Consider the following 17,208-nt stretch of genomic DNA (forward strand, 5'->3'; position numbering starts at 1 on the left):
GAGTGTACTTGGGATGGAGGATGGTTTCCTGCCACAAGATATGACAGAGACCAAGGACTTACTGCTCTGGTTTCCATTACAGAGCTCAGTGCCAACCTCTCCAGACTCTGGGTCTATAAAACCCTGGGCAAATTACTTAGCCTGAGCCTCGGTTTCTTCCTCCATAAAATAGAGATAACGACAGCTAGATTAAATGAGATAAGCACGTACTTAGAACAGCCGAGCCTGGCTGTGTATGTACACTTTCTTCTACTCCCTTCTAAGACTGGGACTTTTATCCAAAGGGAGATTCAGCCCCAGTGATCTGGCCAAGATCTGCAGTTTGAGAGTGATTCAACTTCTTCTAGATAACTTTGCTTTGTGTACCTAATGTTCCCACTCTGCTGAGTTCTATAATCTGTGTGCCCACTCTGAAGGTTCCTTTTTCACTCTCTAAATGGCATTTTTTTTTAATGAACAGAGTTCTTATTTAGTGTGATCTGATTGATCAAGGTTTCCATTATGGTAATCTGATTGATCAAGGTTTTCCATTATGGTTATTGCTTTTTGTCCTGTTCTTGCTGCAAGGTCTCCTTGGCTTTTGCTCACGGTTTTCCTTCTGCTAGCAGCAACGTTCTTCCTCTGTTTTCTTTGTCTTCCACAAGTCCTACAAGACTCAGCCCAGCGTCACTTCCTGTCTCCTCCAGAACCGTCCCCCGCATCTGTCCTGTCCACCTGGTTAGGTGTCTTTCTCCTTGCTCTCAGAGCTCTGTGTCCATACGTCTGTCAGAGCTCTTGTTACATTCACCAGCATCTTTCCTTTACTGGATCATCTCAGGCAGGATGGAGAGCTGCTCAAGGGCAAGGACCAGGGTATAGCACAGTGGCAGGGGGGCCTGGCCAGGAAGATGCCCTGGAAGGGTTCAAGTGAGTAAACAAATGAAAGTCTCAGATGCCACACCTGTCTGTCCTTCTACTTCTCTGATGATATTTCCCCAGCCTTTCATGACCTGTGCCCTCTTTTGATGAGCATAAAGATCTTCCAGCAGATGGTAAAGTGCTACCCCCGAGAGTGTGCTCCAGACTGAGTTAACTACTTGACAGTGCTTCAGAGAGGGCTGATCAGTGGTGTCCCAAGCAGTAGACGTCAGGATAGGAAAGCCCTGTCATTCATCAAGCCCCGGAGAAAGGACCTTTGTGTTTTATAACAGGAAAATCATTGTGATCTTTGCAGAGAGCAACCTCAGTTCTGGGGCTGAAGCCATACCTGCTCTGAATCTGTTAAGAGGTGTTCAGAGGACATGACCCCCTTCTGAACATTCTGAGTGGGTGTGCTTGCTGCAGGTGGGTCAGACTCTGAACTGGGAAGGCTGGTGGTGTTGGAAGATGGGCCTGGACAGATGGACCTTCTTTCTGGAAGAAGGAAAACCATGAGCAAAAGCCAAGGAGACCTTGGAGCAAGAACAGGACCAGAAGCAGTAACCATAATGGAAAACCTTGACCAAGCTGCTCACTCTGTCTGGTACGGCCACTCTGAGCTGGTGGAAAATGTTTTTTTTGTTAAAATGTATTTATTGATTGGATTTCCCTGGTGGTCCAGTGGTTAAGAATCTGCCTGCCATTGCAGGGTAGATGGGTTTGATCAACCCTGGTCCACGAAGATTCCACATGCCATGAAGCAAGAAGCCCATGTGCCACTACTACTGAGGCTCTAGAGCCTGTGCTCTGCAACAAGGGAGGTCAGCACGGTGAGAAGCTGGTGCACGGCAACTGCAGAGAAGCCCCCACGTGCCGCAACTAGAGAAAGCCTGCATGCAGCAACGAAGACCCAGCATAGCCATAAATAAAGAAATAATTTAAAAAGTATTTATTGAGGGCCTACTGTGTGCCAGGGTCTGTCCTAGGCACTAAGGGTACAGCTATAAACAAAACCCCCAAATCCCTAGCCTCATGGAGCTTATACAGATATAATAAATAAGTGGAAAAGAAGAGTAGTTGTGTTGGATGGTGGTGAATGTTATGGAGAAGGGTAAAATAGGAAAAGAGAATAGGAGGGCTGAGGGGATAGGGTGGGGGAAGGTTTTTTAATATAGTAATTTCTTAATACTAAATTTAATAGTGTGATCCAGAGGAGTCTTCACTAAGAAGGTGATGTCTGTCCAAAGGCCTGGGAGGTGAGGGAGGAACCTCTCTTGGGGGAGAATGTTCTAGTTACAGGGGACAGTGGGTGTGGAGGCCTGCAGTTGGAAGGTGTATGGTGTATTTGAGGAAATAATAAGGAAGATGTGGCTGGTGGGGAAAGCATAAAGGGGAAGAGTAGTTGAAATGAGGTTGGAAGTATCATAGAGACCTAGATGATGAAGACCTTGTAGATCATTGTGAACATTTTGGCTCTTACTTTGAGTGATTGGGATCCATGTTAGGGTTTTGCCAGAGAAGTGACAAGATCTGCACTGTTGCTGGTGATGGCTGCATCTGATGATGGTAGCTTATTGAGGGTCTGTTCTGATTGTTTCTGTTTTCTCGATGAAATAGGAAACAGTAAGAGCTAAGAGAGTGAGGACAGGGGAAGAGGTCTTGAGGCTGAGAATTGGGGGAATGCCAGAGACTTCAAGTATGTTACCTCTTGGTTCTGAGTATTCTTTGTATTTTATATATGGCTTCTCACTGGTTTTGATGTTCTCATGATAGAGGTAGAGTATTCTCCCTATGCTACAGATAGGAAAACAAAGGTATCGAGACTTCCCCAGCCCCTTTAGCCCTTACTACTTCCTAGTCTTCTTCTGAGAAAGTTGACTTGTGGGTGGTGTGTTTTTCTGGAGCAGGGCAGGCAGGCATCTTGCCATCGGTCAGGTTGAGTTCAGCTAGGCTGAAGAGCATGGGAAGAGTGAGAATGAGGTCAAGATTTAGGATCAGGAAAGGCTTCAGAAAGAAGTTGACATTTGAACTGGATATTTAAGAAAGAATGGGGGTGGAGGACTTCACGATGGAAGGAATTGGTTGAATAAAAGCCTAGAAGCATGAACATTCCTGGCATGTGCTGGAAATGGCATTTAGTCTGCTATGACTGGCAGAGGGAAGGCCCTGGTATGAGCTAGGTCTGTGGCCTTGGAATCCCCAACATGTTTACAGAACCCACAAGGCTCTTCTTGCCAGGGTGGAAGAGGGCAGGCCTTTGTGGGACAGGCCTCCATTCTCCAGATGGAGCAGGCTCCATCGTCCTAGCAGAGCTGGGCTAAGGTCCTTGCTAAGAAGCTGAGTTTCCAGACTGGCAGAAACAGCCATGTCAAGGTTTATAAAACTGTCTTGGAAGCAACCAGATTTCCTTTGGCCTGGGATTGACTCACAAGCCCTCAGCCCATTTTAGGCTTTCAGGAAACATTTAAACCCAGCTTCAAACCTCCACAGAATCAGTACTGAAGTGGAGAAGGACCATCTGGCAGGAAAAGGGACTGAAAATGGTTGAGGTTGAAAACCCCAACTTAAAGGCCTCTTTGAGGAGGAGAGTTGGGAAAGAGGATGTGGGAGTGATAAGTGGACAGTGAGGAGATGGATAGAGAGCTTAACTATTTTTTTTTTTTTTGGTTATTATTCAACAACAAAAATGATCTTTTTTGTGACTGGTTGAGGAGGATTTCAGCCTCACAGGGACCTGTAAAAACACTCGGCAATTCTTCTGATTTCCCAGCAAAACAAATCCTGGTCCCTCTCCACTTGACCAGGCTCATAATCTCCTTGACAGTTTTGCTCGAAGGGTTTTCTGGACCTAGAACCCCAGAACCTGGGGCTGGAATGGAAAAGATCCAAGGTACCAGGTATGTAAAAGTACTGACGGAGAAAAAGGGTCTGGCATTTTGGAGGGAATTAGGGGATCAGCTTGAGAAAAACCTTGCTGGCTCCCTTGTGATAGCTTTTGATGCCCAGCACCCAATCTCTGAGCCTACTCTCTCCCCTTTTCCTTGTAGCTGCTTGATTTTAGGTACAACAGAGCCAGAAACAAGGTTGTGGGCAGATAACAGTGAGAAATGAGTCAGGAAAGGAAGGGAGGAAAAGAGGGGGTGGAGGAGGAGAAAGCCAGCGTGAGTGAGATGAAGGCAGGTTCCCCAGGAGCAGTCTCTCTTCCTGGGTGTGTTGAGTGAACTGTTACTGCAGGAGCGTCCCAGAAGGTACCAGGGGCACTTGTGAGGAGACCGAAACTCCTGCGGTAGAGGGGACTGGCTGAGGGGTCGGGGGGGAAAGGCCTGCTGGTGACAGCCCAGCTGGGGGCAGCTACAGCTGGAAGACTCCCTTTCATTGGTTGTACAGCCACCGTGACTGTGGGGAGTGAAAGAGTGTGCCTTACGGGATAACGGCCAGTGCTCGGATTCCTTGTGCCCTTTGTCTTCCTGGCCTTTGACTCCTTGGGGGCCCACTTTTGCCATCAGTTAGCAAATCAGTTAACATTTATTTGCGGGCCTTTTAGGTGAAGAACTCTCTGCTCGGTACTGAGGATTGTTCAAAATATGAAGAAGAACTCTCTAGCACTGCCACGCCGCTTTTTCAACCATGTGGGGACAGAGGGGGCCAGGGTGTCAGGAGACCTGGGGGATGGCTATGAATGTCCTAGGAGGGCCAGGGAACAAAGAGGCTGTGGAGGTGAGCTGCTGCAGCTGTCAATCCGGGCAGAACTCTGAAAGATAAACGAAACGCTTCCCACCTTAGCCCAGCCCAGGGACACCTACAAGAGCTCACGCTGTAGGGAGGTCTGGCTTGAGTAGTTAAAAGGAACTCTTTCTATTGATGACCCTTCCTGAAGCTTAAGTGCCAATGTTGGTTGCTGAGACTCTTAGGGGAAGAAATTAAAGATATAGGCCCTTCTTTGGGGGAGCTGCCAGTCTGATCCTTATCTTCTTGGTCTAGAGATGAGGAAGGACTGCAGGGGGGAGTCAGTAAGAAGGTGAGGATGGTCTGGTGGGTGTTCCCTGGGCAGGGTGAGTAGCGGGTTGACCCCAGGGTAGTCAGACCACAACTGTCCAGAGCCAGATTGGGCTAAAACCAGGTTCTCAGGACACAGAGCTCGGTTTCCTTTCCTGCCTTCTCCTTCCCTGTGGGCTGCTTCCTAAGCTGTTACTTCCACACGAGAGTTTGCTTAAGAGATTAGTGGAATGTCAGCTCAGCAGAAATTCCCTCATGTGGTTTAGAGGTTTCCTTTGTGGAGGCTCCGGACTTCTTACCTGGACCAGTCAAGTGGAGTGCTGGGCAGTATTTGTGTTTCCTCTCGATGGCGACTTGAACCCAGCAGATCGGGAGGCCTCCCTCCACACACGTGCATCTGTTCCTTAGCGCTCTCAGGGTTCAGACGTCTTCTTCTCAGGGATGAGGCACACTGTCATGTCCAAAATTAGGCCTGCGGAAAAGTACCACACAGACATTTAGAAATGTCACCTAACCAGGGTGATCAGAAGGTTCATTCTTAGAGGCTGATCACCCCTCAGAAGGAGCCCCCTTCAGAGACTGAAACCTCTAAGGGATTCCTCTAGGGCGTGGGGAGAGCACCTGTGGATGGGGTGGTGAGACTGGATTGTTGGGGGAAGGAGCACTAAGGGAGCAGGAGGGAGAACGGCAGGATGCAGGCTGGCCTGAGCTGCAGCAGGGAGCCCAGAGGGTCTCTCCTCCAGTGGAGTTCGGGGGATAGGTGGAGGGCTTCCGGAGGCCAGAATCAGCTCCTCCCTGTCCTGCACAAGCCCCGCCCTCCAGGAGGCTTTGCGTGGCTGCCCCCAGGGCAGTGCCCCCAACCCTTTCCTGCTGGGACTTGGGACACAGCACTCACCTGCCGACTGGGAGAGTCAGGTCACAGAGCCGAGCAAAGCTGGCCACCTGTCACCGTTGGGTGGGGAGGGACGGCGGTAAACTGGGGAGGGCTTGCTACATCTAAATGGATTTCCAGCTGTTGCCGTATAGCAATACAGAAATGATAGCAGATTTTTCAAGAGAATTCAGAATCTGAATTTTTATTTGCATTTTGTTTATATTCACCCAATTCAACTTAAAAAAAAATAATATAAAGGGAAGGCCAAATGAGACACACTTTTGTTGCTGCAAACCACCAGTTTATAAACCATCAGTTATAAACTCTTGTTCCCAGGAGTTTGAAAGGGAGGGGAAGTGAGGAAAACCATTGTTAGCTACCAGGGGCAGGTGGCAGGAAGAGCTGCTTTGAGATACAGGAACTCAGAGCACCCTGAAGACTGAGGACCCTGTTTAGGCCAGATGTTGATGATGCTTTGACTGGATCCCATGATGTGCCTGCCTCTCTGTTGAGGGTCAGTGGTTCTTTGCAAGTGGAAGAAGCTGGGGGTGGGAGGAGGAAGGGGTACCTAGTCACAGCTGGGCAGACTCTGGGGAAGATGGTCAGTAGTGACCCTTCAAACCTTTACAAGCTCTCAGCCTGTGGTAGTACACAGGTTTTCACACAGGTCCATAAGACCAGCCTGAAATGCTTACTGAACATGCAGATTCCTAGGCCCCATTCAAGAGGGAGAGATGGGGCCTGTGACCTTGCATTTTTTTTTAAACAATCACCCCTGTCAATGTTAAGGAAATAAGTAGATGGTAGACTCAGAGCTGAGTCAATGCTCCTGCCGTGTTCCTTCACCAGATGAGTGATCTTGAGGCAGTCTTTTAATCTCTCAGAACCTGCATTTCCTGATTGGAAAGTTATCACTGATTCACGGAATGGTGAGAGCTGAACTAGAAAATGGGTGGAGGTCATGCATAGACCTGCCTCAGAGCTGTGGCAGGCCACCTGGGCTCCAACTCCTGCCTTGCCACTTTCTAGCTGTGTGACATGGGACGAGCGATTTGACTGCTGTGTACCTTGGTTTCCTTGGTGGTGGTGGTGGTTTAGTCACTACATCTTGTCCAACTCTTATGACCCCATGGACTATAGCCTGCCAGGCTCCTCTGTCCATGGGCTTCTCCAGGCAAGAACATTGGAGTGGGTTGCCATTTCCTCCTCCGCTGGTTTCCATGGTAACATGTAAATAATAATAGCACCCAATTTGTAGAGCTGCCACAGGGATTAAATTATTTAATCCTTTAAAATGCTTTTAACTTTAGCTATTATATAAAGAATCTAGCAGCACCTTTCATAATAAATGCATCTTTTTTTTTAGATCACAAATAGGTTAAGGCTTACTTTCAAATGTCACCTCTCTATAAGGCCTTCCTGGAGTCCACTTTTTCCTTCACTTTTCTCCCTTTGTAGTAGCTCCTCCAGGGAAAGGATTGTATCTGTTCGTTTTTATTTATTTATTTATTAAAAAGTTTAATATTTACTAATTTGGCTGTGCTGGGTCTTAGTTGCGGCATGCAAACTCTCAGTCGTGGCATGTGGGGTCTCGTTCCCTGACCAGGGATTGAACCAGGCCCCCTGCTTGGGAACATGGAGTCTTAGCCACTGAACCACCAAGGAAGCCCCCATTTTTATATCCTAGTACCTTGCACAGTGCCTGGCATAGACTCACTGGATTGAGTGGCAGTATTGGGGAATCTGAAAAATGATGAATCTAGCTTGGGAATGGAGAAAGCGACTTCCAAATACCCAGAGAAGCATGATCTGGAAGAAAAGTGATTTATCAAGCTTGAGTGTGTCTGAATTACCATTATATGAGGTAGGTCATGTTATTATTATTGTTCTAACGGTGAGAAAGTTGAGTCTTCAAAACTCAGCTGTGCAATGACCCTTGACTAGCATCAGCTAGACTCCAAATCAAGTGTTCTTCCCACTACACCTTGAGAACTCAGGACTGTGATTTCTGTCTCAGGGCAGAGATTGTAGAGAAGTTCTAGTGGTGCCTTGTTGTGTTCCCGTCTTTGGGTTGTAACTCTTCAAATAGTTGTCTATAATTTGTCAGAGCTGGGTTTTTGAGCAATTCGTGATTGGTGGTAGATCCTACTGGAACAATTTCATTTTCCAAACATGTAGTTTTTGGCTGAATTTTAGTGAAACAGCCTCTCATCCCCCTGGCTTCTCTGCTCTTATTCTCAGTGGGTGTTTCGTTTGCTTGGGAGTGTCTTCTCTCCTTGCAGCCAGACTGGCCAAAGGAGTCAGGCAGAGAGCGTCAATGGGAGTCTGGGGTGGCTCTCAGGGCCTTGGGAGAAGGCATCAGGAAGCCAGCCATGCAGAGTGTTCAAGTCTGCGCTTCACGTGTAAAGGGTTACCCTGGTCCTCAGCTTCTCAAGCCGCTGGATTATTCCCTGAGCCTGAGAGACTTGGCTGGAGAGAGCAGGTGGCGGGAGCACCGTGAGTAGGCACCTCTGACTGAGTGGGCCCTCCCGGGGTCTCTCCCAGCGGTGCCTGCCCACCATGCCTCACCTCCTGGGCCACTGCTGGGAACAGCAGCTGTCCTTCTGCAGGTATGTGACCAAGGGGCGCTGCCACGGGCCTGGTGGCAGTTTTGATCCACTCCTTTCTTGGTTGCATCTTCATAAAATTTTTCTTTTTGGCTCCAGCAAATACCACAGTTATCTACATTTTTCCTTTTTTCTAGTTGTCTCTTTGTTCTCCTGTTATAGCTTTTCAGAGCAGTGGGTCCACCCTTCTTCGATCAAAAATTCAGGGAAGGAAAGAATATATTTTTCCTCATGTTCTTTTAATATATTTCAGTTTCTGTTCTTTCCACAAACCTTCTGTCCTCCCCCTGAGGGCCTGCCCTGAAGCTGGTAGAGCATGTCCAGTGCTGTTACGATGGGTTCTGATGATTATTGTGACCGTCGTTACCATGGGCACAGCTGAAAGCTGATGCTTAGCCAGTTGATTCCTTGTTGCACTGTGTTCCCTGAGGACCCTGAGAACTGTCCTGGGAAAGCTTCCAGGGGCTGCCTCTCCTTTCCCTTCTTTCTGTTTAACACACAGAGCCATCCACCAAGGTCTTAACTTGGCCCTGGGCTGGGGCAGGAAAAGGACATCTCTTGAGCGCCAGTGTGCGCAGGTGGCAGGACTGACTCACCGTCTTCCCCCCCACCCCATCACTAATATTATGCTCTATACTTAAGTTTATAAAGATTTTTCCCCCTGTATGTTGGGAAGGCTTTTCATGAAGGATAAAAGTGAGGCTCAGGGGTTTTCTTTCTCTGAAAGCTTCTGTAGTATTCACTGGAGGAGGGATGTTTCACTGTCACCATCACCTGCTATCACCTACAACTGCTTCCTTCCTTTCTAATTCCCACTTCACTCACTACCATCATCACCAGAACAACAGCCATGAGAGCTTATGCGAAGGTAGCGCATTTCACGTTGAAACTAGGAAAGAATTATAAATGATATTAAGATTGTGGATTTGGCGTGTTTTTATCATTGAGACCAATCACTTATTTGCACCAAGGTAATAAACAGGATACCCTCCAGGATTAAGGTCATTAGTGTCTATAAATAAATGTTTAACTTTCATATTCAAAGGTGCTTCATTTTTCTCAATGTGATGAGAATGCCGATTAGAATGAGAGAACTGTTGTTTCTATTTACTTTTTATTTTTCCTTGAAGGTGATGTTAGCCCAGAACAGAGTGCACATTCATACTGAAAATATGTTTGGTACATCAATTATTGCTGTGTCACATCCACTCTCCAAGGAACTTAAAATTTTTAAAGTTTTTTTTAACATCTACGTTGAGATATAATTCACATGCTATAAAATTCACCCCTGTAAAGAGTACAATTCATTTGTTTTTTTTTATATTTGTAGAGTTATATAACCATCACCACTATCTAATTCCAGAACTTTTTTTCATACCCCAAAATAAACACCATATTCATAGGAGTCACTCCCCATCCTGCCACCCTAAACCCAACCCTGAGCCACCACTAATTTTATATCTCTGTAGATTTGTCTATTCTGGACATTTCATAAAACTGGCATCAGAGTTCATCCATGAAGAATGTATCTTTTTATGTCTGAATAATATTCCATTTTATGGATATACCACATTAAAAAAAATCTTTTGTCCACTCCACGTGGCATGTAGGATCTTATTTCCCCCACCAGGGATGGAACCCATGCCCCCTGCATTGGTAGCTTGGAGTCTTAACTACTGGACCACCAGGAAAGTCCCACATTTGCCGATGCAATCATCCATTGATGGACGTTTGGGTTTCCACTTCTTGGCATTTATGAACATTAGTACAAGTATTTGTGTGGACATGATTTCCTTTCTCATGGCTATATATTCAGGAGTGGGTCATGCTGGGTCATGTGGTAACTATATAACACTTTTTGAGGAACTGCCAACTGTTTCCAAAGTAGCAGCACAATTTTACATTCCCACCAGCAGTGAATGAAGGTTCTAATTTCTCCACAGTCTCACAGTCTAACTAATGCTTGTTTTTGTCTGTCTTTTTTATTGTAGTCATCTTGGTGGTGTGAGGTAATATTGGGTTGACCAAAAGGTTCATTTGGGGTTTCCCGTAAGATGTTACAAAAAACCTGAATGAACTTTTTGGCCAACCCAATACCTCACTGTGGTTTTGCTTTGTATTTCCCTAATGACTAGTGATGCTGAGCATTGCTTCATGTGCTTATTAGCCAATTTTATATCCTTGGAGAAATGTCTGTTTAAATCCTTTGCATATTTTTAAATTGGATTATGTGTCTTTTTTATTATTGAGTTGTAAGAGTTCTTTATATATTCTGGATACAAGTAGCTTAGCCAATATATATCATTTGCAGATAATTCTCCCATTCTGTGGGTGTCTTTCTACTCTTGTATTTTTTATAGCATGAAATTTTTTATTTAATATAATATAGTTTATATCTTTTTTTCTTTTTGTTGCTTGTGCTTTTTGGTGTCATACCTAAGAAACCATTGCCTAATCCAGTGTTACAAAGATTTACCTCTATGTTTTCTTCCAGGCTTTTCTTTTGCAATTTTAGCTCTTAAATTTAGTTCTTGATCCATTTTTACTTTTTTGTATAGTGTCAGGGTACGTGTCCTACTTTATTCTTTTATATACAAATACAGAGTTGTCTGAGCATCGTTTATTGAAAAGACTCTTCTTTCCCTCTTCAATTATCTTATTATCATCCTTGTTGAAATCAGCTGACCATTAATGTATGAGTTTATTTCTCAATTCTATTCTGTTGATTTCTATTTCTATTCTTATATCTGCATACACTGTCTTGATTACCATGGCTTTGTAGTATTTTGAAATTGGGAAATCCGGGCCTTTCAAGTTTATTCTTCTTTTCCATGATTCTTTTGACTGCTCTAGGTCCCTGGCACTGCCATAAAATTTTAGGATCAGTGTCAATTTCTGCAGTTGATGGATATTCGATTCAGTCTGTAAATCGATTTGGGGAATACTGCCATCTTAACAACTTTGAGTTTTCTGATTGTGAGCATAGGATGTCTTTCTGTTTATTTATGTCTTCTTTACTTTCTGTCAATGATGTTTTGCTGTCTGCCGTGAATAAGTCTTGCACTTCTTTTGTTAAATCTCTTCCTAAGTATTTTGTTCTTTTTGCTGCTATTATTGTGCAGCATACTAAGTTGCTTCAGTTGTGTCTGACCCTTTGCGACCCCATGGACTGTAGCCTGCCAGGTTTTTCTGTCCATGGGATTCTCCAGGCAAGAATACTGGAATGAGTTGCCATGCCCTCCTTCAGGGGATCTTTCTGACCCAGAGGTTGAACTTGAATGTCTACTTGCATTGGTAGATGGGTTCTTTATCCAGCGCCACCTGGGAAGCTGCTATTATTAATGGAATTGTTTTTCTTGATTTTGTTTTTAGATTGTTCATTGCTAGTGTGTAGAAAGAAATTGATTTTTTAAGTATTACCTGATATCCTGCACGCATGCTTGACATTATGTATTAGTTTAACAGTGTTTTAGTGGAAATGTTATGACTTTCTACAAGCACAATTGTATCATCTGCAAATATGAGATAATTTTACTTTTTCCTTTCCAGTCTGGATGTACCCTTAAGTTTTAACCCTTTTCTTCATTATTTTAGCATAAAACAACATTATATGATATTAGCTAATTGTGTATGGTTCAGTTCAGTTCAGTCACTCAGTCGTGTCCGACTCTTTGTGACCCCATGAATCGCAGCACGCCAGGCCTCTCTGTCCATCACCAACTCCCGGAGTTTACTCAAACCCATGTCCATCGAGTCAGTGATGCCATCCAGCCATCTCATCCTCTGTCGTCCCCTTCTCCTCCTGCCCTCAATCTTTCCCAGCATCAGGGTCTTTTCCAATGAGTCAACTCTTCGCATGAGGTGGCCAAAGTACTGGAGTTTCAGCTTCAGCAGGGTACATATACAACATTTGTCACTTTGTAGTGCTTAAATACTTTAAAGCATATTAATTTTATTTTAATGGGTATTAAAAATATGATAGCTCATAATTTTATGGTGTTGACTCAGGTGTCATTTTATTAGGATGTTCTTCCCTGACCAGCCTATTTAAAATGGCACGTCTTCTTTCCTTTTCCTCTACCTTGCTTCATTTTCCCTTCCTACCACTTACCACTATACATATTATACACAAGCATACACTTACATATCACACATGTGAGATGTGCCTGCTTATTGTCTGTTTCCCTCTGCTAGGATGTAAGCTCCCTGAGAGCAGAGACTTGGGTTTATTCTTTGTTGATGGCAGTGTCCAGGAAATGGGTACACAGTAAATACTTGTCAGTGATTAATTGTTTAGAATGAAGTTAAGAACAGTATGTCAGTTTCAAGTTGATTCAAGAGAAATAATGAATAAATGATTGTTCAGGAAGTATACAAATATGGCAAAATTCATAAGGGCTGTATGGCACGCCAGAAAGTTGGGAAACTAACTTCAGTAATGAGAAGAAACTGGATGGGAATGGAGTTTTGAAAATCATTTTCTGTGAAGTGAGAAGTGATTTGTCAGCTCACAGATTTTTCCCCAACCCAGATCAGGGAAGCCTTGAGGCCCACAAGCTGTAGCAGACGAAATTAAATATATGTGGGAAAGTGGTTTCCGCTCCCACCACAGAAACCCTGCTGGCAGTTCTGGAGGTCATCTGGGAATGTTTGAGGTGCTTTGGGCTACCCATGGAAACTTGGCTGATTGATCTTGTCTTCTTCACAGGGCTCTGTGTTTGCAGAGAGCAGAAATGACCATGACTGCCAACAAGAATTCCAGTATCACCCACGGAGCTGGAGGCACTAAGGCCCCTCGGGGGACTCTGAGCAGGTGAGTCGGGGAGCATTGCTTGGGGGAGTGGAGCTCCGTGGAGGGTAGCATCAAAGGACACCTGATGCCCTGTGTCCTGGATAGGACTCCTGCCAAGTGTGTGTGGTTATCCTCATGATTCTGCCAGTCATCCAGGTGAATCATCTGGGCCAAACTTTAACCACTGACCAAACAGTGAGATCTCAGGGCATTTTCTTATGCCCTCTAAAATTTTGCTTCCTCATCTGTAAAATAATGATAGTACCTGTCTCCCAGGGTTTCCTTGAGGATTAAATGAGATGATAATGTCAGTGCTTAGCATGGTGCCTAGCAAAAAAACCACTTATTAAATATTAGCTCCGTCTCTGCATTGGGATAGAAGCTTCCAGCACTGACAAGTAAAGGTACAACTGTCACCAGGGCTTCTCAGGTCTTGGCCTAGGCTAGATGCTGATTTCCTTGAAGAACCTCTTTTACTAAAGCCACATACCTTTCATAGCCCCTTCATCTGAATCTCAGCTGGATGGGTTTGGCTTTGGAACCTCAGCTGCTGGAATGGGTAGCTATGAGAAGGATGCTCATTTTAGATGGGGATGGGGCTCGTGGCCTCCTGGAGGGTGGGCCCATGCTCCGCCAAACTGAGTCCAGTGGAGTGATGCGCACTCAGGTCTGCCCAGAGGTTGTGGTAGATGTTTGGTTCGTTCAGAAGTGGGATCCAGGTATGGTTGGTAGAGAGGGGCACAGGCTGTAGCCCCTGGGGAGTGGCTGGAATTGAAGGAGGCAAGAGGAATTCTGTACACCATACGTGCAGAGTTTGGTCCCAGTGGAAATGGTCTGGATGGACTGTACCAACTAAATGGAAACTGGTAGGTTCTGATATGTTCAATACATAAGAGTTTGGGGCTTAGATAGACAAATTGACTCTCTGCTCTGTAGCAACAAGAGCAGTAAGGACACCCTCTGCCCACGCACTCTCTCTCACCTGGACTAGCGTTGCTGGCATACTTGCTTCCCTGAACGGGGTGAGGCTGAGGATGGCAGGGACCAGCAACCTCATGGGTAAAACTGATAGAAAAACTGAATTCTCCCAGGGCATGTTGGTGGCTGAGGCAGAAACAGGTCTGGGGCTTAGACTTTTTGTCCCCTGTAATCTGCTTCTTGGGAGCCATTGGTGGGCTCTGCCCAGTCAGGGGGCATTTCTTCCTCTGCAGTGTGAATGTGAGTTGGCAGGTGGAGACTGGCAGTGAAGGTCCCTGTCTTTTTTATATGAGACTGTAGGGGTGAAATAAGCATTATTTGTGATTTTACTGTTTTATTCTTAAGTTAAAAGAAATAGCATACTTAGAACCTGAAATAGAAGTTACCATACCCAGCAGCCCCCAGCTCCTTTAAGTATTTGTTTCTTCTAATTTCCGCTGCGTGGGTGGGGTGGGAGAGGCATTGTTTACATAAAGTCACAAAGCAGAATCTGAACTGCTGACAGGCACCCTAGTTTCTATTTGGAGTACAGCCCTACATGTTTTATACATCTTTAGAAATCCCTCTTCCTTTAGCTTCTCAGCATGCTTGCTGTCGCAACATGATGGATGGTACTTGTAAATATCTGAGTCTCTGATGTGCCTAAAAAAAGCATTTCTCCCTTCTAAGTCTTCCCTTCCCTTCCTTCCTGCCACATTTCCGCTTCCCTCCCTACTTTCCTCGGTTTTTGGCGTGGAGTCACAGACCTTGTCTCAGCAGCTACGCTGGGCTGTAGTTGTTACATCACAGTCGTCGTCTGGCGGTGTCATCTGGTGGCTGCCTCCGCCCGCAGCCGCATCTGGGGCTGTGCTTTGGGCTGAGTAGGGCAGTGAGTTTCCAGTTCATTTAGGAAGTTGTCGGGGAACCCTGGGGGCTCTCCTTCTAGGTGCCAGGCTCCGTGGTGGACACTGAGGGACACAAAGGAAGGATCCATTTTCTTTTTTTCAAGACATTGACAGTTTGGATTGATGACGTTGGCACCCAGATTTCTTAGTCAGACCTTCTAATAGACATTTGCCTGGGACTTGGGGCCCTTTAATCATTCCCATGCAGGAGTACCAGTGAGAAAAGACTCCCAGGTGTGACTGGAACTTTGGTTGGGGAGTGCAGGGATGCTGGGGCCTTGGAAAGCTGGGTCTTGGAGCCCTGGCGGCTTTGGGGATCTCTGTCTGCATCATCCACATGGAGGCAAAGGAACCTGATGACACAAAGAAGCCTTTGTATCTAACTTTGGGGGCAGGGGTACTTTGGGGCATGGAAAACTGGTGGGGAAGGGCAGATAGTACCCTGAGGAAGTGCCAAGATATGTATTCTCAAGGCTATATCCTTAATTTGAATAAGACCTCACCTGGTGCCACCACTGAGCTAGTTTGGGTTAAAGATCCTAGATTCCATTGCATGTTTAGCTTTTTATGGATGTTTTGCTAGTTTATTATCTTCCTTTTCCTTTATAGCCCATTCTTGATTTGGTAGGATATGTAGGAGGAGGAAATCAACCTCTCATTTGACCACCAGAATTCTGTTCTTTGCTGTGTTTGGGTCTCCTGGAGCAAGCTTCCCTTTCTCTTTGTTAGTGAGGCCAGAGGGGCGTGATGCTTCACCCTTAGCTGCTTTCCCTCTCCATAGGCTGCTCCCCCTCCAGCTTATTTAGATTTGGCTGCATCCATTTCTGGGGGCGAGAGGTGAGATTCTCAAAGCTCCTCTGAATTCTAGGGGTCAGGCTTTATGATGTTGGTACTGATGACCTGGGAGAGACGAAGCAGCTCAGTGACTTGCAAACAAAAAGGCGTTGTGTTGAGAGCTCGTTCAGCCATCTCGATGGGGTAAACTTTGCCACTTGGTGCTCTCAGGAGATTTCACTTGTGTTGTAAGACTTGGCGGGCAGCAGGGGCTGTTCTCAGAAGACGTCTTGCCTGCTGATTTCCTCAACAGCTTCTTCACTGTGAAACTCCAACGTGCGGGTCATTGTGACTTAAAAATACAAGCTATTAGTATTGTCTTTTAGGAACCTTGCCTCTGGGTGTATGTGTGGGAAACTTGGGTGCCTATAGAAGTATAGATTTCTTGGGGTCAAGGACTTTGACTTCTTTCTGTCTCCTCCAAGCCTGGAACAATACCCGGTATCCAGAAGACTGTTTATTGACCAGTTGTCTAGATGTCTCTGCGATCAGTCCCATAGAGCATAGGCTACGTGCTATTTGAGTCCTTATAGTTCTTTCATAATAGGTCTTATTAACTTAGTTTTTTAAAAATTTATTTATTTTTAATTGCTTTACATTATTGTGTTGATTGCTGCTGTGTATCAACGTAAATCAGCCATAGGTATACATATGTCCCCCCACTTCTTGAAATTCCTTCCCACACCCCACCCTATTCCACCCCCTAGGTCATCACAGAGCACTGGATTTGCGCTCCCTGCATCATACAGCAAATTTCCACTGTTTATCTAATTTTAAATATGGTAATGTGTATGTTTCAATGCTACTCTTTCAATTTGTCCCACCCTACCCTTCCCCTCTGTGTCCACAAGTTTGTTCTCTATGTCTGTGTCTCCATTGCTGCCCTGAAAATAGGTTCATCTGTACCATCTTTCTAGATTCATATATATATGTGTTAATATACGATATTTGTTTTCCTCTTTCTGACTTAACGTCACTCTGTATGGTAGGCTCTAGGTTCATCCACCTTATTAGAACTGAGTCAAATGCATTCCTTTTTATGGCCGAGTAATAGGGCTTCCCACTCCCCAGGGTGGTAGGTGCCCAGTATCCTACTGGAGACCAGTGGAGAAATAACTCCAGGAAGAATGAAGAGATGGAGCCAAAGGAAAACAACACGCATTTGTGGATGTGACTGGTGATGAAAGTAAAGTCTGATGCTGTAAAGAGCAATATTGCATAGGAATCTGGAATGTTAGGTCCATGAATCAAGGCAAATTGGAAGTGGTCAAACAGGAGATGGCAAGAGTGAACATTGACATGTTGGGAATCAGCAAACTAAAATGGACTGGAATGGGTGACTTTAAC

At 45.3% G+C, this 17,208-nt stretch overlaps 1 protein-coding gene across 8 annotated transcripts in view; it reads left to right on the plus strand.

The window, feature by feature from the left end:
* Nucleotides 1-17,208, plus strand: part of DENND2B (DENN domain containing 2B) — a 163,446-nt gene that overhangs the window by 90,517 nt on the left and 55,721 nt on the right. For all 8 annotated transcript variants that reach the window (XM_043903620.1, XM_043903648.1, XM_043903668.1 and 5 more), the window contains one exon: nucleotides 13,082-13,186. In XM_043903620.1, the coding sequence (XP_043759555.1) occupies nucleotides 13,107-13,186 (80 nt within the window). In that variant the 5' untranslated portion in view covers nucleotides 13,082-13,106. The remainder of the gene's footprint in view (nucleotides 1-13,081; nucleotides 13,187-17,208) is intronic.

The sequence above is a fragment of the Cervus elaphus genome, chromosome 1, assembly GCF_910594005.1.
Source record: "Cervus elaphus chromosome 1, mCerEla1.1, whole genome shotgun sequence".
In the NCBI taxonomy this organism is placed as follows: Eukaryota; Metazoa; Chordata; class Mammalia; order Artiodactyla; family Cervidae; genus Cervus; species Cervus elaphus.